The 27,960-nt window shown below is 49.1% G+C and overlaps 2 protein-coding genes across 4 annotated transcripts in view; both read right to left on the reverse strand.

The window, feature by feature from the left end:
* The window catches only part of ogdha (oxoglutarate dehydrogenase a), a 34,049-nt gene extending 33,439 nt beyond the window's left edge, over positions 1-610 (reverse strand). For both annotated transcript variants that reach the window (XM_072387131.1, XM_072387132.1), the window contains exon 1: positions 509-610. The gene's annotated coding sequence lies outside the window, so the exon portion shown is untranslated. The remainder of the gene's footprint in view (positions 1-508) is intronic.
* Positions 611-1,660: 1,050 nt separating this feature from the next.
* Positions 1,661-27,960, reverse strand: part of adam9a (ADAM metallopeptidase domain 9a) — a 42,265-nt gene continuing 15,965 nt past the window's right edge. Inside the window, exons 4-25 of one of the 2 annotated variants that reach the window (XM_072387136.1) lie at positions 26,787-26,865; positions 24,923-24,999; positions 23,368-23,560; positions 23,119-23,184; positions 20,151-20,222; positions 19,815-19,984; positions 17,394-17,475; positions 17,152-17,285; positions 16,906-17,077; positions 16,464-16,556; positions 16,248-16,352; positions 16,083-16,173; positions 14,913-15,018; positions 13,919-14,102; positions 13,767-13,847; positions 13,587-13,692; positions 13,356-13,503; positions 12,290-12,380; positions 10,771-10,800; positions 7,187-7,245; positions 4,682-7,105; positions 1,661-4,587 (exon numbers count right to left, since the gene is read on the reverse strand). In XM_072387136.1, the coding sequence (XP_072243237.1) occupies positions 7,036-7,105; positions 7,187-7,245; positions 10,771-10,800; positions 12,290-12,380; positions 13,356-13,503; positions 13,587-13,692; positions 13,767-13,847; positions 13,919-14,102; positions 14,913-15,018; positions 16,083-16,173; positions 16,248-16,352; positions 16,464-16,556; positions 16,906-17,077; positions 17,152-17,285; positions 17,394-17,475; positions 19,815-19,984; positions 20,151-20,222; positions 23,119-23,184; positions 23,368-23,560; positions 24,923-24,999; positions 26,787-26,865 (2,209 nt within the window). In that variant the 3' untranslated portion in view covers positions 1,661-4,587; positions 4,682-7,035. The remainder of the gene's footprint in view (positions 4,588-4,681; positions 7,106-7,186; positions 7,246-10,770; positions 10,801-12,289; positions 12,381-13,355; positions 13,504-13,586; positions 13,693-13,766; positions 13,848-13,918; positions 14,103-14,912; positions 15,019-16,082; positions 16,174-16,247; positions 16,353-16,463; positions 16,557-16,905; positions 17,078-17,151; positions 17,286-17,393; positions 17,476-19,814; positions 19,985-20,150; positions 20,223-23,118; positions 23,185-23,367; positions 23,561-24,922; positions 25,000-26,786; positions 26,866-27,960) is intronic. The other variant, XM_072387137.1, reaches the window with a different exon arrangement.

Raw genomic sequence — 27,960 nt, forward strand, 5'->3', positions numbered from 1 at the left:
ATTACTGCCTGGTTTACCAAAACACTGTAAAATGATCCCCCGCGGCAATGTTAAATGGTAAAAACAAGCGTGCGAGGTTTAACTAGACGCCTTGTTCTTCAATATTAACCGGCAATATGATTAGCTGGAGGGCTAACGCATCAGGTTATGTAATTAGCCGACTAGCTTCTTGGTATTGCTTATAATAACTGTACGTTCGACTGGTAGTCAAACCGTTGCTAACTGCATTAAGGTATCTGGCTGTTTGGTAGCAAACCCCAGAGTTAGGGTGAACATTTGCCCCAGCAGAGGACCAACAGGTCAACTACAGGTGACCTCGCTCTCATAACGTCAGTTTGAACAGGCTGTTAGCTCGCACGAGGCTAGCATAGCATGCTAGCAGGTTTTGTGTTTGTCACATTCCTCCGGACGTAACTTTAAATTAATCCAAAAACCGAACCTCTGTCAACACACCGTCAACTCGAACACAGTCGGGCTTCATGTCGGTCTAACAGACCCGGTTACTGACCTCCAGAAGCGTCCCAGCGGCTCCACTCTCGGCCGGTATCCCAGTTGCCCTTCGCCTCTCCCGGTAAAATGATGACAGCTCTGGGGGAGCGGAGCGTGGAGCCCAGGCCAGCCCTGACGTCATGACGTACAGAAAGCGGGGCGGGGTTTCAGGAATAAACTTTTTTTCAAGCTATTTGTTGTTATTATTATTATTATTATTAATAATAATAGTAGTAGTAGTAAAAACAATAATAGTTAACAATAATGTAAATTTTTCTCAGTCTACAGTAAAACAGTTGCAGACAGCAGAATCATAGATATTGTCCCATTAATGTTTACATTTTTGTATTAATTTATATTGTTTACACGACATTTACATGAATAATTAACAAATTAATACTTTTTTATTAGTATTTATTAATTAATCAGCATCTACAATAAAGTCAAGCGTATAATAGAAAGCTTTCTGTAGCTAATTTGCAATAGAACAAAATAAAAAAATAAAAATATAATAATTATATTTATATCATAATATATTCCTCCTGAACCTTCAGTTAAAATTATCTGTTAGGAAATACTGAATTACAAATGACTATGACGTAAACGTTTATATTTAATGATGAAATTTTAAATATTGTTCATCAAAATTACATATACTCAGAGCAAATCATAATGAGCAGCACTGTCGCCTCACAGCAGAGGTCCAGGTTCAACTCCCAGCTGGTTCTGTCTGTGTGGAGGCTGCATGTTATATGCGTGGGTTCTGTCCCGGTTCTCCAGCTTCCTCCCACCATCCAGAAACATGCTGTCAGGTTAACTGGCGTCTCTAAACTGTCCTCAGGAGTGAGTGTGAGTGGTTGTTTGTCTCTGTGTGGCCCTGTGATGGCGACCTGTCCAGGGTGACCCCGCCTCTCGCCCAGTGACTGCTGGGATAGGCTCCAGCCCCCCCGCTACCCAACCAACGGATTAAGCGGGTACAGAAGATGGATGGATGACTTAATCCACATAATTCAGTAACGCCCAGGCCCCGCCCTCACCTGCACCAGCCCAAACATTTAATATTTAAGGAACAACAGGACACAAAAACCTGTAAAAAAGAGAAGATCAAAGACACTGAAAGTTTAAAATCCTGCTCAGATCTTAAAATTCAGAGAACAACGAGCCTGTGAGATATTAATTCTGTGTACCTTTATTGATTCTGCAAACAAACACAATCAGTTTGAATAAACTTTATTAAATTATTGTGTGAAGCTGAGGAGACACCCACATTTTTTACTTTCAGGTTTTATTTTTTTTACACCAAGCAGCACCTGAACGCAGCATAAGTTTGGGCTCTGCATCTTTACGGTTGCCATAACAACCTGAAAGTGTGTGCGTCACAGCAGAAGCTTCGTGTGCTCAGCTCCCACAGGTCAGAGTAACATCATCGAATGTTTGAAACGGCACAAAACAGTTCAAACAAAAACAGGTGAAACCTTCCAGATCAGTACAGACACACAATTACATCGGCAGAAACTTCCTATTAAAAATCATTTATTGGTATTGAAAATCCACCCAATACGTTTTACACAGGTTCTTTTGCCCTGAGTTTGACCTCTCAGGCCGCTGCAGCCACTTTAAACCAGCAGGTTCAGTCTCTGAAATACTTTCATCTAAATGTGCTCAACCGAAAACTGAGGGCAGTCCTGATCGTCGGCCCATAACACCCATATACTTTAAACTCTGCTTAATATCTTATTCTGTTCATTACACTGCCACGTTTGAGTAAATATTAATCAACAGAAAATAATAAAGTAGTTTAATGTACTTAGTTATTCTCCACCATTGGCTTCAGGGGACTCTCTCTGCCTGAAGACTAAAGTCAGGGCTTTAAATCCCATCTCTAGGGTTCTGGGGTCCTTAACTACCACAGAAAGATCCAGATGTTCGGTTCAGAAACACATTTAAGGACCAGTCTGGGCTTTTGTACCAGCTTTTTTACAACAAATCTCTCGTTTGGACTCAAACCAACACTGTGAGTCAGAGCTTTTCCTCTTTCTCAGCTTCAGCCCACTAAAGATCTACAGTCGGAACCATTAAAATCAATGTAAAAAGCCTTAAAGTATTCAGTTGTAAGGTTTTATGTATCAGGACATAATAAATTCTCTGGTCCAGGTGTTAAAATGAGGTGAATCCGGCCTCAGGTGAACCCATTTCAGGTGTTCAGGCTCAGAAAAGTGGAAAACAAACGTCAATTTACATCAAAAAGAGTCAGAAGCACATCGTTTTAAGGTTCACAAACTTTCCGAGCCATTTATAAAACAAGGTTCCTCCAAATAAGTCAGAAGTTAGGGTTCACAAACTTCTCCAGTGTTACTTTTATATCAGCGAGGGGAATTTTAGTGACTGCAGACTAAAGCTATAAAAATAATTAGTTTTAGGCTGAAAAGAGGATGGAAATAAAGTATTAAAATCTGGTTATTTTGACTTTAAAACAACAGGGACTATTTTCAGTGGTGGATGAATCCAGGTGTGGCGCTTTGGCTCGTGTTGGTTTGAGTCCCAGCGTGAGATCTGCAGCTCACATCTCCGAGTCAGTCCGGGTCAGTCCGAGTCAGTCCGAGTCAGTCCGGGTCAGTCCGAGTCTGTCCGAGTCAGCCCGAGTCAGTCCGAGTCAGTCCGGGTCAGTCCGGGTCAGTCCGAGTCAGTCCGAGTCAGCCCGAGTCAGTCCGAGTCAGTCTGACCCAGCCCGAGTCAGTCCGAGTCAGCCCGAGTCAGTCCGAGTCAGTCCGGGTCAGTCCGAGTCAGTCCGAGTCAGTCTGACCCAGCCCGAGTCAGTCCGAGTCAGCCCGAGTCAGTCCGAGTCAGTCTGACCCAGCCCGAGTCAGTCCGAGTCAGCCCGAGTCAGTCCGAGTCAGTCCGGGTCAGTCTGACCCAGTCCGAGTCAGTCTGACCCTGTCCGAGTCAGTCCGAGTCTGTCCGAGTCAGTCCGAGCCAGCCCGGGTCAGCCCGAGTCAGTCCGAGTCAGTCCGAGTCAGCCCGAGTCAGTCCGAGTCAGCCCGAGTCAGTCCGAGTCAGCCCGAGCCAGTCCGAGTCAGTCTGACCCAGTCCGAGTCAGTCCGGGTCAGTCCGAGTCTGTCCGAGTCAGTCCGAGTCAGCCCGAGTCAGTCCGAGCCAGTCCGAGTCAGTCCGGGTCAGTCCGGGTCAGTCCGAGTCAGCCCGGGTCAGTCCGGGTCAGCCCGAGTCAGCCCGAGTCAGTCCGAGTCAGCCCGAGTCAGTCCGAGTCAGCCCGACCCAGTCCGAGTCAGTCCGGGTCAGTCCGGGTCAGTCCGGGTCAGTCCGGGTCAGTCCGAGTCTGTCCGAGTCAGCCCGAGTCAGTCCGAGCCAGTCCGAGTCAGTCCGGGTCAGTCCGGGTCAGTCCGAGTCAGCCCGGGTCAGTCCGGGTCAGCCCGAGTCAGCCCGAGTCAGTCCGAGTCAGCCCGAGTCAGTCCGAGTCAGCCCGAGTCAGTCTGACCCAGTCCGAGTCAGTCCGAGTCAGCCCGAGTCAGTCCGAGTCAGCCCGAGTCAGTCTGACCCAGTCCGAGTCAGTCCGAGTCAGTCCGGGTCAGCCCGAGTCAGCCCGAGTCAGTCTGACCCAGTCCGAGTCAGTACGAGTCAGTCCGAGTCAGTCTGACCCAGTCCGAGTCAGCCCGGGTCAGCCCGAGTCAGTCCGAGTCAGCCCGAGTCAGTCCGAGTCAGTCTGACCCAGTCCGAGTCAGTCCGAGTCAGTCTGACCCAGTCCGAGTCAGCCCGGGTCAGCCCGAGTCAGCCCGAGTCAGTCCGAGTCAGTCTGACCCAGTCCGAGTCAGTCTGACCCAGTCTGAGTCAGTCCGAGTCAGTCGGCTCCACAGGAACATCATTCAGGACCAAACACGGATTCATTGGCACAAACAATGGCACAAAGTTATCCCTCAGAGAAGATTCCTCATGCTTCTGTGCGAAGAAACACCCCAAAGAGCGAATAAAAGAAGGTAAAGCAGGAGGAACACAGTGCAGATCCCGCTTCATCGCAGTGCAGCTCTTTGGGTTCCTGCTGAAGTAAAAATCCCTGGTTTGAATGAGACCCGCTGAGAGTCCGACCTGCTGAGAGTCCGACCCGATCCCAGAGCGTCTCCATGAGACCCGCTGAGAGTCCGACCCGATCCCAGAGCGTCCGACCCGCTGAGAGTCCGACCCGATCCCAGAGCAGAACGTCTCCATGAGACCCGCTGAGAGTCCGACCCGATCCCAGAGCGTCTCCATGAGACCCGCTGAGAGTCCGACCCGATCCCAGAGCGTCCGACCCGCTGAGAGTCCGACCCGATCCCAGAGCGTCTCCCTGAGACCCGCTGAGAGTCCGACCCGCTGAGAGTCCGACCCGCTGAGAGTCCGACCCGATCCCAGAGCGTTTCCATGAGACCCGCTGAGAGTCCGACCCGATCCCAGAGCGTCTCCATGAGACCTGCTGAGAGTCCGACCCGATCCCAGAGCGTCTCCATGAGACCTGCTGAGAGTCCGACCCGATCCCAGAGCGTCTCCATGAGACCTGCTGAGAGTCCGACCCGATCCCAGAGCGTCCGACCCCCTGAGAGTCCGACCCGATCCCAGAGTGTCTCCATGAGACCTGCTGAGAGTCCGACCCGATCCCAGAGCGTCTCCATGAGACCCGCTGAGAGTCCGACCCGATTCCAGAGCGTCTCCATGAGACCCGCTGAGAGTCCGACCCGATCCCAGAGCGTTTCCATGAGACCCGCTGAGAGTCCGACCCGATCCCAGAGCGTCTCCATGAGACCTGCTGAGAGTCCGACCCGCTGAGAGTCCGACCCGATCCCAGAGCGTCCGACCCCCTGAGAGTCCGACCCGATCCCAGAGCGTCTCCATGAGACCTGCTGAGAGTCCGACCCGATTCCAGAGCGTCTCCATGAGACCCGCTGAGAGTCCGACCCGATCCCAGAGCGTCTCCATGAGACCTGCTGAGAGTCCGACCCGCTGAGAGTCCGACCCGATCCCAGAGCGTCCGACCCCCTGAGAGTCCGACCCGATCCCAGAGCGTCTCCATGAGACCTGCTGAGAGTCCGACCCGATTCCAGAGCGTCTCCATGAGACCCGCTGAGAGTCCGACCCGATCCCAGAGCGTTTCCATGAGACGGAGCGGCTGACGTCTGAGTACAGAAACCTAAACCCGGAGAAGCCCTGCACTTCGGTGCTGTTGCATACTGGATTCTACAGTTCTGGGAAAGCTGGAGAGCCGGGTGGGGCGCACCAAACGCACCCCACACAGCTGCTGGGTGCGTTACATTCCTATGACAGTGCAGAGCAGAGCGGGGGTGCAACCAGACGGCCCTTTTATTCAGGGACAGAAAGAAAGAAGTGACCGGGTGCAAACTCCGCCCCCTGTGAGAGTTAACCAGCCAATCAGAACGAGGCTATGCTGCCTTTACGCTTGTTACAGTTCAGCCTATCACTACTCCCCGTTCCTCTCTGTTTCAAACAGGAAGTTGGATCAACCAATCAGGAGTCAGCTGCATATTTCCATTCTGGGAAACCACAAGATTAACTTCAAAATATTCTGATTAGTCTCAAACTGGTCTTTAATGCAACTCCTTAGTTCATTTAGTCTGAAACAGAGGCTGCTGTCTCTCTAAGACCCCCCCCCCCCAAAAAAAGCCCTCTGTCCTCTGATTGGTCAGCGTTTGGAAGCCTGAACAGCTTGTGAAAAACAGGAAAATTTGGAGTTAACAGTACGAATTGTGCCTTTGTGAGGTACAAAAAAATACAATTATACTATATACAATTTTTCATAGTTTTCAGTTGATGAAATAAGACTTTGATCACAAAGACGGATGTTTTTGAGTTTTCGGTTTATGGTCCCTGTAAGTCTAATAAGTACCTAAAAATATTGGCAATCAACACCTCCTCAGACCTCATACGTTTCTGTAGGAAAATCTAAGAAAGAAATCACGATGCTCGTTTAGCTCAGTTCTGATCATGTCTCCAGAGAATAAACGATACTCAGCCCCATGTTTATCTGGCTTCCAGAAGTTAGCCAATCAGAAGACAGTGGCCTTTCAGGGAGGGGGGGCTCTTAAAGAGACAGGAGCGGCTTGTTTCAGACGGGATGAACCTAAAGCTGCTGAAAAGACTCGTATTCAGAGCTTAAAAAAGCAAATTTCCTCTAAAGTAAAGCAGAACACGAGCAGATTCGACCCTTTTCTTTCCTTAGCTTCTTTTCAGATTTATTATTATTATATTTGCTCATGTTTGCTCTGCTCAGAGTTTGTAAAAACGTTTGTTAGCTAAACAGCTAACACGAAGTTTTAAGTAAGTGACGGGCGGGTTAATGATAACTGATTTCTCTGATCTGATTGGCTGGTTTGGTTACAGGTGAGATCACCTGAGAGTTCAGTTCAGTCTTCAGACTAAACCTTTGGAGACAGAAAGCAGAGCAGCTGCTTCAGTTCACTTCTGCTGTGTTCCTGTTATCCTCTGAGTCCAGTTCCACTGAGAGGCAGAAGAACGAGGAGGAGGGTGTCGTCCAGGTGGAGCTGGTTAAACAGGTGGAGGAGGGGCGGGTCTTTGAGGCACCAGAGGCTGTGACGCAGCAGAAGGTTTCGGTTTTCTGAAGAAGACAAAAAGCGTTTGTTCTCCAGTGAAAGTTCAGTAAAGTAAAGTAAGCGGTTTTTAAAGTTGATATTCTTACAGAGGAGGAGGAGGAGGCCTGGCAGCGAAGGAGGGGGCCGTCCTGCTGGTCTCCACCACCTGAAAACACAGGAAGTTAAATGGGTCCGATTGAAGCGGCTTCGGTTTTATTCACTCATTTCAGCTGTTCAGTAAAATCATTTATCCATCTATTCATCCCATTCACCCATCCATCCATTCATTTATCCATTCATTCATTCCATTTATGTTCATATTTATGTATGTATCAGACGCTTTTATCCAAAGCGACTTACAAATGAAGATATAACAGCTATATAAAAAGCTAACAATAAGCTAACAATAAGCTAACAATAAGCTCCATAGAAGGAACCCAGGAGTCCGACTCTGTCAGAGGGGACAGAGTAGAGATAGGGTGCAGGCATAGAAGGAAGTGCAGAAAGATAAAGTGCAGAGATAGAGGGGGGAGGGAAGTACAAGGTAAGTGCTGGGATAGGAGATGCTCTCTGAAGAGCTGGGTTTTCAGGAGCTTCTTGAAGATAGACAGGGACGCCCCTGTTCTGGTAGCGCTCGGTAGGTCATTCCACCATCGTGGGACGACACAAGTGTTTGTGATTGAGAAAGCAGCCGAGTGAAAGTTAAAGGCAGCAGAGTGAAAGTTAAAGGCAGCAGAGTGAAAGTTAAAGGCAGCAGAGTGGAAGTTAAAGGCAGCGGCAGAGTGAAAGTTAAAGGCAGCAGCAGAGTGAAAGTTAAAGGCAGCGGCAGAGTGGAAGTTAAAGGCGGCAGAGTGAAAGTTAAAGGCAGCAGCAGAGTGAAAGTTAAAGGCAGCAGCAGAGTGGAAGTTAAAGGCAGCAGCAGAGTGGAAGTTAAAGGCAGCAGAGTGAAAGTTAAAGGCGGCAGCAGAGTGAAAGTTAAAGGCGGCAGCAGAGTGAAAGTTAAAGGCGGCAGCAGAGTGAAAGTTAAAGGCGGCAGCAGAGTGAAAGTTAAAGGCGGCAGCAGAGTGAAAGTTAAAGGCGGCAGCAGAGTGAAAGTTAAAGGCAGCAGAGTGGAAGTTAAAGGCGGCAGAGTGGAAGTTAAAGGCGGCAGCAGAGTGAAAGTTAAAGGCGGCAGCAGAGTGAAAGTTAAAGGCGGCAGAGTGAAAGTTAAAGGCAGCAGCAGAGTGAAAGTTAAAGGCGGCAGCAGAGTGGAAGTTAAAGGCGGCAGCAGAGTGGAAGTTAAAGGCGGCAGAGTGAAAGTTAAAGGCGGCAGAGTGAAAGTTAAAGGCAGCAGCAGAGTGAAAGTTAAAGGCGGCAGCAGAGTGGAAGTTAAAGGCGGCAGAGTGAAAGTTAAAGGCAGCAGCAGAGTGAAAGTTAAAGGCAGCAGCAGAGTGGAAGTTAAAGGCAGCAGCAGAGTGGAAGTTAAAGGCGGCAGCAGAGTGGAAGTTAAAGGCGGCAGAGTGAAAGTTAAAGGCGGCAGAGTGAAAGTTAAAGGCGGCAGCAGAGTGGAAGTTAAAGGCGGCAGCAGAGTGAAAGTTAAAGGCGGCAGCAGAGTGAAAGTTAAAGGCGGCAGCAGAGTGAAAGTTAAAGGCGGCAGCAGAGTGGAAGTTAAAGGCGGCAGCAGAGTGGAAGTTAAAGGCGGCAGCAGAGTGGAAGTTAAAGGCGGCAGAGTGAAAGTTAAAGGCAGCAGAGTGAAAGTTAAAGGCGGCAGAGTGAAAGTTAAAGGCAGCAGAGTGAAAGTTAAAGGCGGCAGCAGAGTGAAAGTTAAAGGCGGCAGCAGAGTGAAAGTTAAAGGCAGCAGAGTGAAAGTTAAAGGCGGCAGCAGAGTGAAAGTTAAAGGCGGCAGCAGAGTGAAAGTTAAAGGCGGCAGCAGAGTGAAAGTTAAAGGCGGCAGCAGAGTGAAAGTTAAAGGCGGCAGCAGAGTGAAAGTTAAAGGCGGCAGCAGAGTGGAAGTTAAAGGCGGCAGAGTGGAAGTTAAAGGCGGCAGCAGAGTGAAAGTTAAAGGCGGCAGCAGAGTGAAAGTTAAAGGCGGCAGCAGAGTGGAAGTTAAAGGCGGCAGCAGAGTGAAAGTTAAAGGCGGCAGCAGAGTGAAAGTTAAAGGCGGCAGCAGAGTGGAAGTTAAAGGCGGCAGCAGAGTGGAAGTTAAAGGCGGCAGCAGAGTGGAAGTTAAAGGCGGCAGAGTGAAAGTTAAAGGCGGCAGCATAGTGAAAGTTAAAGGCGGCAGCAGAGTGAAAGTTAAAGGCGGCAGCAGAGTGAAAGTTAAAGGCGGCAGCAGAGTGAAAGTTAAAGGCGGCAGCAGAGTGGAAGTTAAAGGCGGCAGCAGAGTGAAAGTTAAAGGCAGCAGAGTGAAAGTTAAAGGCGGCAGCAGAGTGAAAGTTAAAGGCGGCAGCAGAGTGGAAGTTAAAGGCGGCAGCAGAGTGAAAGTTAAAGGCAGCAGAGTGAAAGTTAAAGGCGGCAGCATAGTGAAAGTTAAAGGCGGCAGCAGAGTGGAAGTTAAAGGCGGCAGCAGAGTGGAAGTTAAAGGCGGCAGCAGAGTGGAAGTTAAAGGCGGCAGCAGAGTGGAAGTTAAAGGCAGCAGAGTGAAAGTTAAAGGCGGCAGCAGAGTGGAAGTTAAAGGCGGCAGCAGAGTGGAAGTTAAAGGCAGCAGAGTGAAAGTTAAAGGCAGCAGAGTGAAAGTTAAAGGCGGCAGCAGAGTGAAAGTTAAAGGCGGCAGCAGAGTGAAAGTTAAAGGCGGCAGCAGAGTGAAAGTTAAAGGCGGCAGCAGAGTGGAAGTTAAAGGCGGCAGCAGAGTGGAAGTTAAAGGCGGCAGCAGAGTGGAAGTTAAAGGCAGCAGAGTGAAAGTTAAAGGCGGCAGCAGAGTGGAAGTTAAAGGCGGCAGCAGAGTGGAAGTTAAAGGCAGCAGAGTGAAAGTTAAAGGCGGCAGCAGAGTGAAAGTTAAAGGCGGCAGCAGAGTGAAAGTTAAAGGCGGCAGCAGAGTGAAAGTTAAAGGCGGCAGCAGAGTGAAAGTTAAAGGCAGCAGCAGAGTGAAAGTTAAAGGCGGCAGCAGAGTGGAAGTTAAAGGCGGCAGCAGAGTGGAAGTTAAAGGCGGCAGCAGAGTGGAAGTTAAAGGCAGCAGAGTGAAAGTTAAAGGCGGCAGCAGAGTGAAAGTTAAAGGCGGCAGCAGAGTGGAAGTTAAAGGCGGCAGCAGAGTGAAAGTTAAAGGCAGCAGAGTGAAAGTTAAAGGCGGCAGCAGAGTGGAAGTTAAAGGCGGCAGCAGAGTGAAAGTTAAAGGCGGCAGCAGAGTGGAAGTTAAAGGCGGCAGCAGAGTGAAAGTTAAAGGCGGCAGCAGAGTGAAAGTTAAAGGCGGCAGAGTGGAAGTTAAAGGCAGCAGCAGAGTGAAAGTTAAAGGCGGCAGCAGAGTGGAAGTTAAAGGCAGCAGCAGAGTGAAAGTTAAAGGCGGCAGCAGAGTGAAAGTTAAAGGCAGCAGAGTGAAAGTTAAAGGCGGCAGCAGAGTGAAAGTTAAAGGCAGCAGAGTGAAAGTTAAAGGCAGCAGAGTGAAAGTTAAAGGCAGCAGAGTGGAAGTTAAAGGCAGCAGAGTGGAAGTTAAAGGCAGCAGAGTGAAAGTTAAAGGCAGCAGCAGAGCTGACAGCAGGTGGCGCTGGAGGTGCTTTACCTCCTGTGGCGGCAGCAGCTGAGCGTGACGCTTCACATGTGGAGAAAGCACAGCCTGTTAATTCATTTCAATGGTTCCAACTGAAAAGCTTCAACACTGACACAAACCTATTGATGAGCTCATCAGTCTCCACTCAACTTAATCAGCCAATCAATCAGTTTGCTGTTCAGCTGCTGGATTCCCCGAGGAGCCGATTGAATGAGGACAGGTGGGCAGTAATCTGTTACCCGATCAGCTGATCTGCAGATCAACTAATCAGCTGATTAGTTCAGATGAGGCTGTTAATCAATAAATCACTCTGAGGCGTCTCAGGTCAACTAAAGAAGAATCTGTGAGCTTGTTAGGGGATCAATAAAAAGACTAAAGTTAATCTATGGTGTAGCTAACTGGGAGAGCTTCATCAGCAGGATCACAGGTTTAACACTTTGTTTTCCATTTGTCTTAACAGCACCGTGTTCCCTTCAGGTGCCGCAGGAGTTATCGAACTCACCTGCAAACCGCTGGATTTACTGTAAGCACACATTTAATGGAGAAAATATTCTTAAATTATAATGGTATACTTGAATTGTTAGAACGTTCTGGAACTGGGAGAACGTTCTGGAACTGGGAGAACGTTTTGGAACTGGGAGAACGTTCTGGAACTGGGAGAACGTTCTGGAACTGTGAGAACGTTTTGGAACTGTGAGAACGTTCTGGAACTGGGAGAACGTTCTGGAACTGGGAGAACGTTCTTGAACTGGGAGAACGTTCTTGAACTGGGAGAACGTTCTTGAATTGTGAGAACGTTCTGGAACTGGGAGAACGTTCTTGAATTGTGAGAACGTTCTGGAACTGGGAGAACCTTCTTGAACTGGGAGAACCTTCTTGAATTGTGAGAACGTTCTGGAACTGGGAGAACGTTCTGGAACTGGGAGAACCTTCTTGAACTGGGAGAACCTTCTTGAACTGGGAGAACCTTCTGGAACTGGGCGAACCTTCTGGAACTGAGCGAACCTTCTTGAACTGGGAGAACATTCTTGAACTGGGAGAACATTCTTGAACTGGGAGAACCTTCTGGAACTGGGAGAACCTTCTTGAACTGGGAGAACCTTCTTGAACTGGGAGAACCTTCTTGAACTGGGGGGGACACAGTTGATTGATCTTCCAGCTGCAGAGTTTCATCAGACTTATGTTTTGAGCAGCTCCATCATCACCAGAATCAGAACTTTGTTCCCAGTTGATGCCAAACATGTGAAAACGAACGAGTCATTGATTTGGTGAGAAACTACTCAGGTTCTGGAGATTCAGGACCATAACAAGATGAGAACCTTTTTCAGAGGTAATGCAAGCAATCCTTAATTTTCTGGTTCAGGCAGCTGCACTGATCACATAAAGTTGGCAAAATCAGAACATTCCAGAAAAGCCATTTTCAGCTAAAGTAAAACAGCTGAATCATGGAGTTTGCTGGTTGGTGCGTCAGGAGAGAAAAGAGCTTTTTTTAAAAAAAACTCATCCTAAAACAAAGGCAGGAGGTACTCACCCCGTCACCGATGATGCCGCGGCCAACGGCTGGAGGCTGTGCTTTAGGAGGCGGTTCTCTGCTAGGATTGGCTGAAGCTGCGCCGTCAGCCCTGAAGACATTCAGATAAAGAAAGTGAACCCCCCACCAACACTATCCGGGCAGACAGAGACTGCAGACAGAGCGCTAACAGTAAAGGAGGAGGATCACAGAGCTGGTTAACAACAGATGGAGGAATCCTGGACCTGGCTGCAGGAACAACTCTAACAGCTCTCTGCTCAGCTTTAAGACTATCCGGGCAGACAGAGACTGCAGACAGAGCGCTAACAGTAAAGGAGGAGGATCACAGAGCTGGTTAACAACAGATGGTGGAATCCTGGCTGCAGGAACAACTCTAACAGCTCTCTGCTCAGCTTTAAGACTATCCGGGCAGACAGAGACTGCAGACAGAGCGCTAACAGTAAAGGAGGAGGATCACAGAGCTGGTTAACAACAGATGGAGGAATCCTGGACCTGGCTGCAGGAACAACTCTAACAGCTCTCTGCTCAGCTTTAAGACTATCCGGGCAGACAGAGACTGCAGACAGAGCGCTAACAGTAAAGGAGGAGGATCACAGAGCTGGTTAACAACAGATGGTGGAATCCTGGAGCGTCTCTGCAGCCCAGATGTTGAACTGCTGGCTGTGAGTTTCTGTCCATGTTGTCTGCTGAGAGTTCACCTGAGTTACCTGCAGACGCTGTGTGTGACATCATCAGCTGAGTTGTTGCTAAGCTACAGAAACAACAGCCCAACCCACTGATGGAGACCTCTGAAGGTTCCTACCTTCCTCTCTGCTACACTTCAGCTGATTTATATTTTATTTTGTTATCTGTAACAGCAGCTGATCTTTAATAATATTTAAGATGTAATTTACCTTCAGGGATTAATAAAGTTTTATTGAATTAAACTGAATGGATTTAAATTGTTCGATAAGATGTTCCTCCGTTATGAACAAATTAACTTATTGAGGGGGCGGGGCAACACAGGTGCGGTGATGAAGGTGCGTTTGCGTTGCATGTCGCCGTGTTTGGGCGTGTTCACACTCACTGGTATCCTTGCGACCTCTTCCTGCGGCTCATCCCGAGACGGCGCAGCAGCTCGTTCCTGCGCAGGAAGACGAAGGCACCCAGGGCGAGCAGAGGAAGGACGAGGAAGAAGAAGACGAGCAGGCCGTCCCTGAGAGACGTGTCCTTATCTGAGGACGACAGGCAGAGTCATCAACCTCACACTGGATACTCGATGCACCTCAGGTGGCTCTGAGGGCGCCAGGTGACGTACCGTTCCAGGTGGGTCCGCTGTCCACGCTGCCTCCGTAACCCGAGAGCTCGCAGAACGGCGGCGCCCAGCCGTCCTTACAGTGGCAGTTCCTGTTACTGTTGCACACCTGGGAGAGACAGACGGCTCAGTCAGGGGTCATGTGACACACCTGAGAAACAGGTGGCGGGAGGCGGGTCTTACCCCGTGTCCGTGGCATTTCTTATCCACGTCACAGTCGTAGGTCAAAACATCAGCGCTGCGGCACTCAAAGTTCATGCACACCTGAACACCACAGAGGAAGAATCAGGCTCCATCATCAGTCCCTCCCCCTCCTCACCTGTCCTCCTCCTCACCTTGTTGTCGCCACACTTGGTCCCTTCGTTCACCATTCCCGGGTCGGGGACGTCTGAGCCCAGCATGAAGTCCACGCCATAACATTTGGCGCCGCCGATCGGCGTGCTGATGATGGACGGCTCGATGCCGAAGACGGTCACCGTCTGAACGTTGGAGCACTGCAGCTTCCCGCACAGAGCGTTTCTATGGAGACAGCCGCCACTCATCATTAAACTCAGGAGGATGCAAACACTCATCAATGTGATTTAAAAACGGACTCAGAGTGCTCAGGGAGCGCTGCAGCACCCCCTGCTGGCACAGAGCTGCAACTGCAGGACAAAACGGTCACAAAATAAATATTCTTTCATCATAAAAAGTCTAAAAAATGTTTATTTATTCATCAGTTGCTCATGTCGACCAGTTTAAATCAATGCTCGCACCGTCGCCTCTAAGCTGGGTTCTTCATGTTCCCTCCGTGCACGTATCGGTTCTCCAGCTTCCTCCAACGTCCAACAACATGCATGCTAGGCTAACTGGTGCCTCTAAAACAGCCTGAGGAGCTATGGAGGACTGTTATTCCTGCATTATTTCCCTTTATCTCCCTTTTTTCTATTCATTACCTCCGAATCATCCCTCTAAAAAGGGTGTAATATGTCACCTTTAAACACTGAATGAACTGTATGGAAGACTATGCTGATGTGAACAAATTTGGTAAATTGTAGGTTTGAAACGGGTATCTCTTGAGATCTGTGTCTACATAAGATTACCTGTAGAAATGATAATTAATAACATTATGTTGGCCTGTAGGTGGGCCAGCACTAGGAGCTGTTTAATGGAGGTTAGCGCCTCACTTATTAGCTTGTTTCAGAGCCCCGCCCATGCCTTCCAGTCCCTTGTTATAAAATGCTGCTAAAATACTCAAACGGCTGAACCTGCGGGAGCGACAGCAGGCGAATGTTTACTTCGGTTTTGTCTGAACACACCACCTGAAGAAAAGCATAAATATTCAGCTACCTGCTCTCACACTTCTTGTAGCCCCAGTTCTGATAGCCACAGTTGCCGAAGCGATCTCCTTTACTGTTGACGTCTTTGAAACAGATTTCAGGAGCTGCCTTCGCCTCTGAAGAGGGTGAAGAGGAGATCATGAAGAAAAGGAGCAGAAGTAGATGGAGAATGAGAAATTAAACCGTTTAAACACAGGTTTTTAAAAAGAAAACTTCACAATTTAACATCCAGATTTAACACGCTGCAGTTAAACAGTTAAAGATAAAATGAAACTGGAAATACTGGAAATACTGGTCACACTCAGGACCCAAAGTTAATGAAAATAGTAAATTCAATCACCTAATTTACATGTGGTGACATCACTGATGACATCACATTGGATTCTGAACACATTTCCCCGTTTTTATTTAATTTTTTCCTTTCCTTTCCTTTTCTGAACTCATGAACCCAACAATGAACAAAGCTGTTCCAACTTCTGATCTTTTTCATGTTTTTCTGTCATTTTATCCACATAAAAAAACACTGTTCCTGTTAGCTGCACGAGCTAATGGCCAAACACTTCCTGTTAGCTGCACGAGCTAACGGCCAAACACTTCCTGTTAGCTGCACGAGCTAACGGCCAAACACTTCCTGTTAGCTGCACGAGCTAATGGCCAAACACTTCCTGTTAGCTGCATGAGCTAAAGGCCAAACACTTCCTGTTAGCTGCATGAGCTAACGGCCAAACACTTCCTGTTAGCTGCACGAGCTAAAGGCCAAACACTTCCTGTTAGCTGCACGAGCTAACGGCCAAACACTTCCTGTTAGCTGCATGAGCTAACGGCCAAACACTTCCTGTTAGCTGCACGAGCTAAAGGCCAAACACTTCCTGTTAGCTGCACGAGCTAACGGCCAAACACTTCCTGTTAGCTGCACGAGCTAACGGCCAAACACTTCCTGTTAGCTGCATGAGCTGACAACCAAACACTTCCTGTTAGCTGTGAGCTAACGGCATCACTGATACAGCGTTTTATTTCATTCTTCAGTTTACTGGAACATTTGGAACATGAAGACACTTTAATTCAGGAATAATTCAGATAAAACTATCTGGTGTTAATGTGGGGCTTTCAGCCCGTTTTATTCAGGGGGCGGGGCTTAAAGGAATGGACTCGGAATATAAGAGCAGGTGGTGGTACATACTGGATCCGAATATGGTCTGACACTGGCTGTCGTGGTGCCGACACTTCCCATTATAACAGTAGGCCTGCTGGTTCCGGCACGGCTGCCCGTTCTGAAACACAGACAGCCGTCAGGTTCAAGTGCAGACAGACAGGTGTGCTTCAGGTACCATATCCCAGGTCTCACCTGGATGAAGACGTCACTCTGGCAGAGGGACGAGGAGCCATTACAGAACTCTGCCAGGTCACACTCGTCTGTACTGGACCGGCACACTGTTCCTCCTGGCAGGTACTGAACACACAAACAACAGAAATCAGCTTTTTGTGTCTCTGAGCCTCTGAGTTTCGTCCCGTAACGCAGCAGTTAGCAGGTAGCTGTAAGTTAGCAGCGGGTTGTGTTCACCTGACAGTTGTAGCAGCACTCGCCGTACGCACACTGGGCTCCAGACTTCAGCTTGCAGGTCTGAAACTCACAGCACGGGTCCTCCTCGCACTCCTAAACAGCACAAAGAGCCTCAGTTTGATGAAATATACACGAGAAACACATCAAAACAAGAGGCTTTGGTGGTGATTTATCACATTACGCCTTCTGACACTCACAGGAAGTCATTTAAACATGTTACACGATCAAAATAAAAACCCTCAGATACTGAAATGTTTAAGAGGAACTAAGGACCCCTGTAAACCCGCAGGAAACCCACTGCAGCTTACATAAGATCCACATTAATGCAGAACCTGCTGAGAATCTGGCTTTTTTTAAGACTTTTTAGCTAAATAACAGTGACTCAGAGGTATCGAACCTCCTGTTTTTAAAGCAGCATGTTACAGTAAATGCAGGCTCGAACCTTCTCTGACCCGCAGTCGCACTCCTCCCCGACGTCCACCAGCCTGTTTCCACAGTAGGGGGCGCTGTAGGCCTCATCGGGCCGGGGGACGTTCAGGAGACACGTCCCTCCCGTCGACAGGATCATCTTCTCAAAGTCGTCGGCGCTGCAGCTGCTGAAGTTTCTGGATCCTCTGCAGAGGAAAGGATGGACGCATGAGTGGGCGTCAACATGCTGCAGGTGCACGGTGTGACGGGCGGGTCTTACGTGGCGCCGGAGTTCATGATGCAGGCGGGGGCGGGGCATGTGCAAGAGCGCCCGTCGTCGTGGTTCATCCCGAGGTTGTGCCCGAGCTCATGAGCCACGATGGAGGCGAACGACGGGATGTTGTTGTTGGTGAACTGAGAGAAGAAGAAGAGTTCATGAAAGGAATGAAGTCGATTCTTCTTCTTCTTTGTTTTTTATCATGATTGTTTACATATGTCAGGTACAACAGGTGAGCAGCGTACCGCGTTGATGCCTCCTCCGTGACTTCTGGAGCAGACTGTGGACACGAACGCCATCCCTGCTGTTCCCCCAAAACTCTTCTTCCTGCAAGGACCCCATCATCATCATCATCATTATGACTGTCATTGCATCATTAATGAGGAACATTGGAAGTTAGCAGTTAGCTGTAAGCTAGCAGTTAGCTGTAAGTTAGCAGTTAGCTGTAAGTTAGCAGTTAGCTGTAAGTTAGCAGCTAGTTGTAAGTTAGCAGTTAGCTGTAAGTCAGCAGTTAGCTGTAAGTTAGCAGTTAGCTGTAAGTTAGCAGCTAGTTGTAAGTTAGCAGTTAGCTGTAAGTCAGCAGTTAGCTGTAAGTTAGCAGTTAGCTGTAAGCTAGCAGTTAGCTGTAAGTTAGCAGTTAGCTGTAAGTTAGCAGCTAGCTGTAAGTTAGCTGTAAGTTAGCAGTTAGCTGTAAGTTAGCAGCTAGCTGTAAGTTAGCAGCTAGCTGTAAGTTAGCTGTAAGTTAGCAGTTAGCTGTAAGTCAGCAGTTAGCTGTAAGTTAGCAGTTAGCTGTAAGTTAGCAGTTAGCTGTAAGTTAGCAGCTAGCTGTAAGTTAGCTGTAAGTTAGCAGTTAGCTGTAAGTTAGCAGCTAGCTGTAAGTTAGCAGCTAGCTGTAAGTTAGCAGTTAGCTGTAAGTTAGCAGCTAGCTGTAAGTTAGCAGCTAGCTGTAAGTTAGCTGTAAGTTAGCAGCTAGCTGTAAGTTAGCTGTAAGTCAGCAGTTAGCTGTAAGTTAGCAGTTAGCTGTAAGTTAGCAGTTAGCTGTAAGTTAGCAGTTAGCTGTAAGTCAGCAGTTAGCTGTAAGTTAGCAGTTAGCTGTAAGTTAGCAGCTAGTTGTAAGTTAGCAGTTAGCTGTAAGTCAGCAGTTAGCTGTAAGTTAGCAGTTAGCTGTAAGCTAGCAGTTAGCTGTAAGTTAGCAGTTAGCTGTAAGTTAGCAGCTAGCTGTAAGTTAGCTGTAAGTTAGCAGTTAGCTGTAAGTTAGCAGCTAGCTGTAAGTTAGCAGCTAGCTGTAAGTTAGCAGCTAGCTGTAAGTTAGCTGTAAGTTAGCAGTTAGCTGTAAGTCAGCAGTTAGCTGTAAGTTAGCAGTTAGCTGTAAGTTAGCAGCTAGCTGTAAGTTAGCTGTAAGTTAGCAGTTAGCTGTAAGTTAGCAGCTAGCTGTAAGTTAGCAGCTAGCTGTAAGTTAGCAGTTAGCTGTAAGTTAGCAGCTAGCTGTAAGTTAGCAGCTAGCTGTAAGTTAGCTGTAAGTTAGCAGCTAGCTGTAAGTTAGCTGTAAGTTAGCAGTTAGCTGTAAGTCAGCAGTTAGCTGTAAGTTAGCAGTTAGCTGTAAGTTAGCAGTTAGCTGTAAGTCAGCAGTTAGCTGTAAGTTAGCAGTTAGCTGTAAGCTAGCAGTTGGCTGTAAGTCAGCAGTTAGCTGTAAGCTAGCAGTTAGCAGTAAGTTAGCAGCTAGCTGTAAGTAAGCAGTTAGCTGTAAGTTAGCTGGAAACTCGTAGTAATGCATGTGAACCGTTAATTACTGCGTTTAAACATTTTGGATATATTAACCTCATTAAACAATTGTACCTGGAGACCTCCATCTTTATCAGAAACATGCCGATAATGTAACGTTAACACAGCGAGAGTGAGGAGAGGACCGGTGTTGTGTTGGAAACACACCTTAAACACAGCTGCAGGTTGTCTGAGTTACAGAACGGAACCGTTCAGCTAGAAAGCTTCAGCTAACAAAGTAATGTGGGAACAATAATGTTCATCTTTCAGGAAGGAGCAGCAGTAACTCCTTAGAAGTTGGTGTACGTCATCTTCATTAGCTTAGCTGTTAGCGTTAGCTTCAGCTAACAAAGTAATGTGGGAACAATAATGTTCATCTTTCAGAAAGGAACAGCAGTAACTCCTTAGAAGTTGGTGTACGTCATCTTCATTAGGTAAGCTATTAGCGTTAGCTTCAGTTAGCAAAGTAATGTGGGAACAATAATGTTCATCTTTCAGAAAGGAACAGCAATAACTCCTTAGAAGTTGGTGTACGTCATCTTCATTAGCTAAGCTGTTAGCGTTAGCTTCAGTTAACAAAGTAATGTGGGAACAATAATGTTCATCTTTCAGAAAGGAACAGCAATAACTCCTTAGAAGTTGGTGTATGTCATCTTCATTAGCTAAGCTGTTAGCGTTAGCTGCTGCTAAAGGAAGAAATAAATCAGTAAATAAACCATGAGGAGTTATTTCTCAGATGCTTCCATTTCCCTGCTCTGAAGTTCAGGCCCTGAGAGCTGGAACTGATCCTCTTTGTGACTCAGTTCCTAAGACAAACTAAATCCGTTGGATACAGCAGTCTGATATGAACCTGAATCTCTTCACTGAGCCTGAAACCCACTGAGTGCGTTTGTTTGCGTTCTCACAGGACGAGTTGTGCCGAGTCATGGCGGCGGCGGGAAACGAGGTCTTTCTCCCTCCACTGCGTGAAGCGACTCAGCACTTCTCCCGCTCCTCCGTCGGTGCTGATCGGGTTCTGGTGGGTCCAGATCTCCAGACCGACCAGAACCACCCGAACGTTCAGCTGCATGTAGATCTGCACAAACACCAGGGTGATAAAATCAGCCGAACAGCTTCAGACGGTTTCCCCTCAGGGCGGAGGATCAACAGTGGTGTGCACGTGTGTGCACGTGTGCGTGCACGTGAGTGCGTGCACGTGAGTGCGTGCACGTGAGTGCGTGCACGTGAGTGCGTGTGCTCACACTGTCTATGAAGTTGGCCAGATGAACCATCTCCTCCCGCACTGCGGTCTCATTCCTGTTCATGTAATTATACTGAAGGCAGAAAGAAACATGATGTCAGAGTTTTCCTCTGAGCAGGAACCACAAACACAGTCAGAGCGTCCGTCAGAGCGTCCGTCAGAGCGTCCGTCGGAGCGCCCGTCAGAGCGCCCGTCAGAGCGTCCGTCAGAGCGTCCGTCAGAGCGTCCGTCAGAGCGTCCGTCAGAGCGTTTGTCAGAGCGTCCGTCAGAGCGTCCGTCAGAGCGTCCGTCAGAGCGTCCGTCAGAGCGTCCGTCAGAGCGTCCGTCAGAGCGTTTGTCAGAGCGTCCGTCAGAGCGCCCGTCAGAGCGCCCGTCAGAGCGTCCGTCAGAGCGTTTGTCAGAGCGTTTGTCAGAGCGTCCGTCAGAGCGTCCGTCAGAGCGCCCGTCAGAGCGTCCGTCAGAGCGTCCGTCAGAGCGTCCGTCAGAGCGTCCGTCAGAGCGTCCGTCAGAGCGTCCGTCAGAGCGTTTGTCAGAGCGTCCGTCAGAGCGTCCGTCAGAGCGTCCGTCAGAGCGTCCGTCAGAGCGTCCGTCAGAGCGTCCGTCAGAGCGTCCGTCAGAGCGTTTGTCAGAGCGTCCGTCAGAGCGCCCGTCAGAGCGCCCGTCAGAGCGTCCGTCAGAGCGTTTGTCAGAGCGTCCGTCAGAGCGTTTGTCAGAGCGTCCGTCAGAGCGCCCGTCAGAGCGTCCGTCAGAGCGCCCGTCAGAGCGCCCGTCGGAGCGTCCGTCGGAGCGTCCGTCAGAGCGTTTGTCAGAGCGTCCGTCAGAGCGTCCGTCAGAGCGCCCGTCAGAGCGTCCGTCAGAGCGTCCGTCAGAGCGCCCGTCAGAGCGCCCGTCAGAGCGCCCGTCAGAGCGTTTGTCAGAGCGTCCGTCAGAGCGTTTGTCAGAGCGTCCGTCAGAGCGTCCGTCAGAGCGTTTGTCAGAGCGTCCGTCAGAGCGTCTGTCAGAGCGCCCGTCAGAGCGTCTGTCAGAGCGTCCGTCAGAGCGTTTGTCAGAGCGTCCGTCAGAGCGTCCGTCAGAGCGCCCGTCAGAGCGTCCGTCAGAGCGTCCGTCAGAGCGCCCGTCAGAGCGCCCGTCAGAGCGCCCGTCAGAGCGTTTGTCAGAGCGTCCGTCAGAGCGTTTGTCAGAGCGTCCGTCAGAGCGTCCGTCAGAGCGTCCGTCAGAGCGTTTGTCAGAGCGTCCGTCAGAGCGTTTGTCAGAGCGCCCGTCAGAGCGTCCGTCAGAGCGTCCGTCAGAGCGTCTGTCAGAGCGCCCGTCAAAGCGCCCGTCAGAGCGCCCGTCAGAGCGTTTGTCAGAGCGTCCGTCAGAGCGTCCGTCAGAGCGTTTGTCAGAGCGTCCGTCAGAGCGCCCGTCAGAGCGTCCGTCAGAGCGTTTGTCAGAGCGTCCGTCAGAGCGTTTGTCAGAGCGTCCGTCAGAGCGCCCGTCAGAGCGTCCGTCAGAGCGTCCGTCAGAGCGTTTGTCAGAGCGTTTGTCAGAGCGTCCGTCAGAGCGTCCGTCAGAGCGTTTGTCAGAGCGCCCGTCAGAGCGTCCGTCAGAGCGTCCGTCAGAGCGCCCGTCAGAGCGTCCGTCAGAGCGTCCGTCAGAGCGTCCGTCAGAGCGTTTGTCAGAGCGTCCGTCAGAGCGTCCGTCAGAGCGTCCGTCAGAGCGTCCGTCAGAGCGTTTGTCAGAGCGTCCGTCAGAGCGTCCGTCAGAGCGTTTGTCAGAGCGTCCGTCAGAGCGTCCGTCAGAGCGTTTGTCAGAGCGTCCGTCAGAGCGTCCGTCAGAGCGTCCGTCAGAGCGTCCGTCAGAGCGTTTGTCAGAGCGTCCGTCAGAGCGTTTGTCAGAGCGTCCGTCAGAGCGTCCGTCAGAGCGTTTGTCAGAGCGTCCGTCAGAGCGCCCGTCAGAGCGTCCGTCAGAGCGTCCGTCAGAGCGTCCGTCAGAGCGTTTGTCAGAGCGTCCGTCAGAGCGCCCGTCAGAGCGTCCGTCAGAGCGTCTGTCAGAGCGCCCGTCAGAGCGTCTGTCAGAGCGTCCGTCAGAGCGTTTGTCAGAGCGTCCGTCAGAGCGTCCGTCAGAGCGCCCGTCAGAGCGTCCGTCAGAGCGTCCGTCAGAGCGTCCGTCAGAGCGTCCGTCAGAGCGTCCGTCAGAGCGTCCGTCAGAGCGTCCGTCAGAGCGCCCGTCAGAGCGTCCGTCAGAGCGTCCGTCAGAGCGTCCGTCAGAGCGTTTGTCAGAGCGTCCGTCAGAGCGTCCGTCAGAGCGCCCGTCAGAGCGTCCGTCAGAGCGCCCGTCAGAGCGTCCGTCAGAGCGCCCGTCAGAGCGTCCGTCAGAGCGTCCGTCAGAGCGTCCGTCAGAGCGTCCGTCAGAGCGCCCGTCAGAGCGTCCGTCAGAGCGTCCGTCAGAGCGTTTGTCAGAGCGTCCGTCAGAGCGTCCGTCAGAGCGCCCGTCAGAGCGCCCGTCAGAGCGTCCGTCAGAGCGTCCGTCAGAGCGCCCGTCAGAGCGTCCGTCAGAGCGTCCGTCAGAGCGTCCGTCAGAGCGTCTGTCAGAGCGTCCGTCAGAGCGTTTGTCAGAGCGTCCGTCAGAGCGTCCGTCAGAGCGTCCGTCAGAGCGCCCGTCAGAGCGTCCGTCAGAGCGTCCGTCGGAGCGTCTGTCAGAGCGTCCGTCAGAGCGTCCGTCAGAGCGTTTGTCAGAGCGTCCGTCAGAGCGTCCGTCAGAGCGTCCGTCAGAGCGTCCGTCAGAGCGTTTGTCAGAGCGTCCGTCAGAGCGCCCGTCAGAGCGCCCGTCAGAGCGCCCGTCAGACCGTCCGTCAGACCGTCCGTCAGAGCGTTTGTCAGAGCGTCCGTCAGAGCGTCCGTCAGAGCGTCCGTCAGAGCGTCCGTCAGAGCGCCCGTCAGAGCGTCCGTCAGAGCGCCCGTCAGAGCGTCCATCGGGGCGCGTCTCACCCTCTCGTTGTCGACCACCAGCAGCAGCTCCACGTAGTGAGTCTTATGGAGGACCGCCCGCTTCATCTGGAACACAGAAACAAGCGACTGAGCTCTTTGGCTCCCCCTGCAGATGTGGGGTGTAACAGCACTGCTGTAAAAACCCTGCACATGCACAGCTCAGACAACAGCTGTGAAATGGCATCGGGTTGGTATTCAAACCTGGCTGTGAGTCACTGTGACATCACTAAACAAGTGTAGTAAACGCACCCTGCTGTGCTGTCTGTGGTGGATTTCCTCCGGCCTGTACTGAGCATGCTCCGTGGCGTTGCTGTGCTCGTGAGGCGTTCCGCAGCCTCTGGGCTGTGATGTCACATCCTGTAGGCGGTACACCAGGTGCTGATCGGGATCGGAGTCCAACGGCTCGATCCCATAGCTGTCGTGAGTGAGATGTAACACTCCTCTGAGAAAACAAAGACAGAAAAAGATGAAATGAGCTGCTGTTTTTCAGTCAGAGTGAGACATCCCGGATATTTAACTCTCAGATATTTAACTCACATATATTTAACTCACAGATATTTAAATAAAACAGATATTTAACTCTCAGATATTTAATTCTCTCAGATATTTAACTCTCAGATATTTAACTCTCTCAGATATTTAGGAGACCCAAACCTCCCTCAGAGATACTCAACATGATGTTTTTGGCAGTTAATCTGAACTGAAACGTGTCCCAGCTCATCCGTCAGACTTTATTATTCCATTAATTTGGGTAAAATTACCCTTGAAAGGGCAGCTTCAGGTGAGAGATTCAGCAGGGATGAAATAAACTTTAATTAATCCTGTTTGTGTGCACATCACATTAATTACTGAGGCTTCATGCAGGGCGGACACACAGAGACCATCTGTGATGGGAATATAAACAGGAACGTCCTTGACAAAAGTCAAGGACACTTTAAAGGTTTCAGAAAGCTGCAGAACTGTTGATCAGGACACTTTAAAGGTTTCAGAAAGCTGCAGAACTGTTGATCAGGACACTTTAAAGGTTACAGAAAGCTGCAGAACTGTTGATCAGGACACTTTAAAGGTTTCAGAAAGCTGCAGAACTGTTGATCAGGACACTTTAAAGGTTTCAGAAAGCTGCAGAACTGTTGATCAGGACACTTTAAAGGTTTCAGAAAGCTGCAGAACTGTTGATCAGGACACTTTAAAGGTTTCAGAAAGCTGCAGAACTGTTGATCAGGACACTTTAAAGGTTTCAGAAAGCTGCAGAACTGTTGATCAGGACACTTTAAAGGTTTCAGAAAGCTGCAGAACTATTGATCAGGACACTTTAAAGGTTTCAGAAAGCTGCAGAACTATTGATCAGGACACTTTAAAGGTTTCAGAAAGCTGCAGAACTATTGATCAGGACACTTTAAAGGTTCCAGAAAGCTGCAGAACTGTTGATCAGGACACTTTAAAGGTTTCAGAAAGCTGCAGAACTGTTGATCAGGACACTTTAAAGGTTTCAGAAAGCTGCAGAACTGTTGATCAGGACACTTTAAAGGTTTCAGAAAGCTGCAGAACTGTTGATCAGGACACTTTAAAGGTTTCAGAAAGCTGCAGAACTATTGATCAGGACACTTTAAAGGTTCCAGAAAGCTGCAGAACTGTTGATCAGGACACTTTAAAGGTTTCAGAAAGCTGCAGAACTATTGATCAGGACACTTTAAAGGTCTCAGAAAGCTGCAGAACTGTTGATCAGGACACTTTAAAGGTTCCAGAAAGCTGCAGAACTATTGATCAGGACTCTGAGTCCCTCTGAAATGTGTGTGTTTCTTACCTGAGACCGTTGCAGATGCTCATTGCCACCGCGGAGCCCTCCATGTCCTGAACGAAGCCCTGATAGTGACAGTGGTTCTGTAACACAGAGAGGTGATACCTGGTGACACCAGCAGGGGGAGCTCCCCCTGAAGCCGTGAAGCTCTGATATTAAACACAAACTCAAACAAAGGCTCAGTTTACCCTCTGAGCCCCGCCTCTCTGTCTGAGGACCTGATTGAGAGCGCTCTGCAGTGCCTGGAAGCAATCAGCTGACTGGAAACACACTTCCTCTACGTCTGTGTGTGGAAAGAAGGCTTCAGAAGAACTTCGACTCATCATTTTTCTCCCATGACTCAGAGTCATTTCCTCCTCTCCAGTTTCCATGTTCATGCAGCTCAAACACTGGTGGGAAACCAGAGGCCCGAGGGCTGAAAAGGGTCCCGGGGGGAGACACTCGACCCCGGACAGAAGCCGAACTCGTACTTTTAACTGTTCAACATCCGAGAACCAGGAAGTCGGACCATTTTAAAGCAGGTCATGACCTTCCTTCAAGTTGCTTTTCGGAGCTTTTATCACCAGACGAGCTTCAGATCCTCAGGAAGAGGCCGTTTATCTGTCAGAAACTGAGCCGAACACCAAAGGAGACTGAGTTCTGTCACCTGCTTATTCCTAAACGTCCTGACAGATAAAACTCTGAGCTGTTTTATGAGCAAACATTTAGTTTCTGCACCAGCTGCAGGGTTCACACACTATTCTGCTCACCCTGAAAGGATTACTGTAAAACAGCTGAGTCTCCACCTTTAATTATTCTTCACATTCCAGATGAACTCACAGAGGAGGGGGGGGGCAGCAGGTCAGCAGACAGGAAGTATCGACCAAACAGACTCTGAGGGAACTCCCATCATGCCTCACTGGCTGGGAAAAAGCTTGTTTTAATAAACCAAACGGTTTCACTCTTCTGTTAACCGACTTCTTCCAACATTTTACAGCCGAGACGAACGACGACCTGATAAACAGTTTCACTTCAGACCTTCAGTTACTTACGTTGTTTCTCATTTGTTGTGATTTTAGTGGAAAGTTTAGTCGATTAAATAGTTTCCCTAAAAGAAGAAGCGGCTCATGCTCAAACCTGATTGGTTCAAAGCAAAAGGTAGAAAAAACAGGAAGAAATAAAGTCATTTAAATTTTCTGAGCTCATCGTCCATTTCTCCTTGTTAATATAATTCATTTTAATCATGTAAATGACCTTAAACTGAAGTCTGAACTTTATGGGGAACCAGCGGCCACACGAGGCCACTCAGAGGAGCGAGTCGGAAGCATTTTGGACCTTCTGTAAGCGGTCCAAAGACACGACTCATCTCTGACTTTGACTGAGCCAAAGATGAAGAGCCAGAACAATCCAGAATAATAAGCCAGAATAATCAGCAACCGTCCAACGAAATGTGTCCATGTGGTAAAAACAGAACCGGGCCCAGAACAGAACCCTGAGGCCCACCACAGGACAAAACGGATCAGGAAACAAAGCTGTCTGACAGCGGAGAAGAGAACCAGAACAGAGAATTCAGGCGACCAAACCCAGAGTCAAAGTCATCGTGAATGTTTTGTTCATCTTAAAGGTTTTAAAAAGACTAAAATGTGTAAAAACAATCCACCCATCTGTCCTGAGTTTACCTTCAGGGGTACGAGGGTTCATCGTTCAGTTAGAACATCAGTTCAGTTAACAGTTAAAGAAGGATTTTAGCTCATATGTCTTTAAATCTGTGATTTTAAACCCTCTGATGCCTCATAAAGGGGAGTTAATGGGTCGAGACCCGCCCCTGAAAGCATCTTCAAATCAAAAGTCCATAAAGTTTGAGGCTCGTAAAACTCAGAGTGTGTTTTACCTGGACAGGTGGTCGGGATGAGACCAGGGATCCGTTCCGACTGTAGGTGAACACGGTGAAGTCTGCAGGCAGCAGCAGCCTGAAAACAGCAGCAGGTCGGTAAAGGGTCAAAAATCACCAACACAGAAACAAGTCATGGAGTTCCTCAGGGTTCTGTGCTTGGACCGATTCTTTTTACTTTGTACATGCTTCCATTAGGTAACATTATCAGACAGCATGGCATGAAGTTCCATGGTTATTCTTTGTTCGGCAATTCTGTACCTGAGGAAATAACAGAAGCACAAAGCTGTGAAATGACTTCACTAACCCTGGAGAAGTTTGTGAACTCTCTGCTTCGGACTTGTTTTGAGGCCCATCAGCCTGAAACTGACACCAGTTCTTTGGTTTCCTGCCCTGCACCAAACTGTTTGACTTTATTGTTGCTTTGCGTGGCCTCTGCAACACATTCATGCGTCTGGCCGTACAAACAAGGAGCTTAGTTCTTATAACATGGTGTTTGGTCCCTGCAGGGGGAACCAAAGAGGAAAAAAGAGCCTTGTTACAGAGACTTGAACATGTTTTTGGGATTAAAAGGAACTGCATTAGGCTGGTTTAAGTCATATTTATCTGATAGATTCCAGTTTGTTCTTGTAAATGAAGAATCTTCCTCACACACCAGAGTAAGTCATGGAGTTCCTCAGGGTTCTGTGCTTGGACCGATTCTTTTTACTTTATACATGCTTCCATTAGGTAACATTATCAGACAGCATGGCATAAAGTTCCATTGTTATGCTGATGATACTCAGCTGTACTTATCTATGAAACCAGATGAAACCTACAGGTTGGTCAGACTACAAGCCTGTCTTAAAGACATAAAGACCTGGATGACTCAGAACTGTCTGCTTTTAAATTCAGACAAAACTGAAGTTGTTCTCTTTGGACCTGAGCGCTTCAGGGAGAAATTGTCTAGTTATATAGTTACTCTGGATGGTATTTCCTTGGCTTCTGGTCCTACAGTGAGGAACCTTGGAGTTATTTGACTTTGACTCACATATAAAACAGGTTTCTGCCTTCTTTCACCTTCGTAATATCATTAAAATCAGGACCATCCTGTCTCAGGGTGATGCAGAGAAGCTGCTCCATGCATCTGTTCCTTCAGGACTGAACTACTGTAATTCCTTATTATTGTTCTGTC

Source organism: Leuresthes tenuis, unplaced genomic scaffold, assembly GCF_036924035.1.
Source record: "Leuresthes tenuis unplaced genomic scaffold, fLeuTen1.0.hap1 SCAF_6, whole genome shotgun sequence".
Lineage (NCBI taxonomy): Eukaryota > Metazoa > Chordata > Actinopteri > Atheriniformes > Atherinopsidae > Leuresthes > Leuresthes tenuis.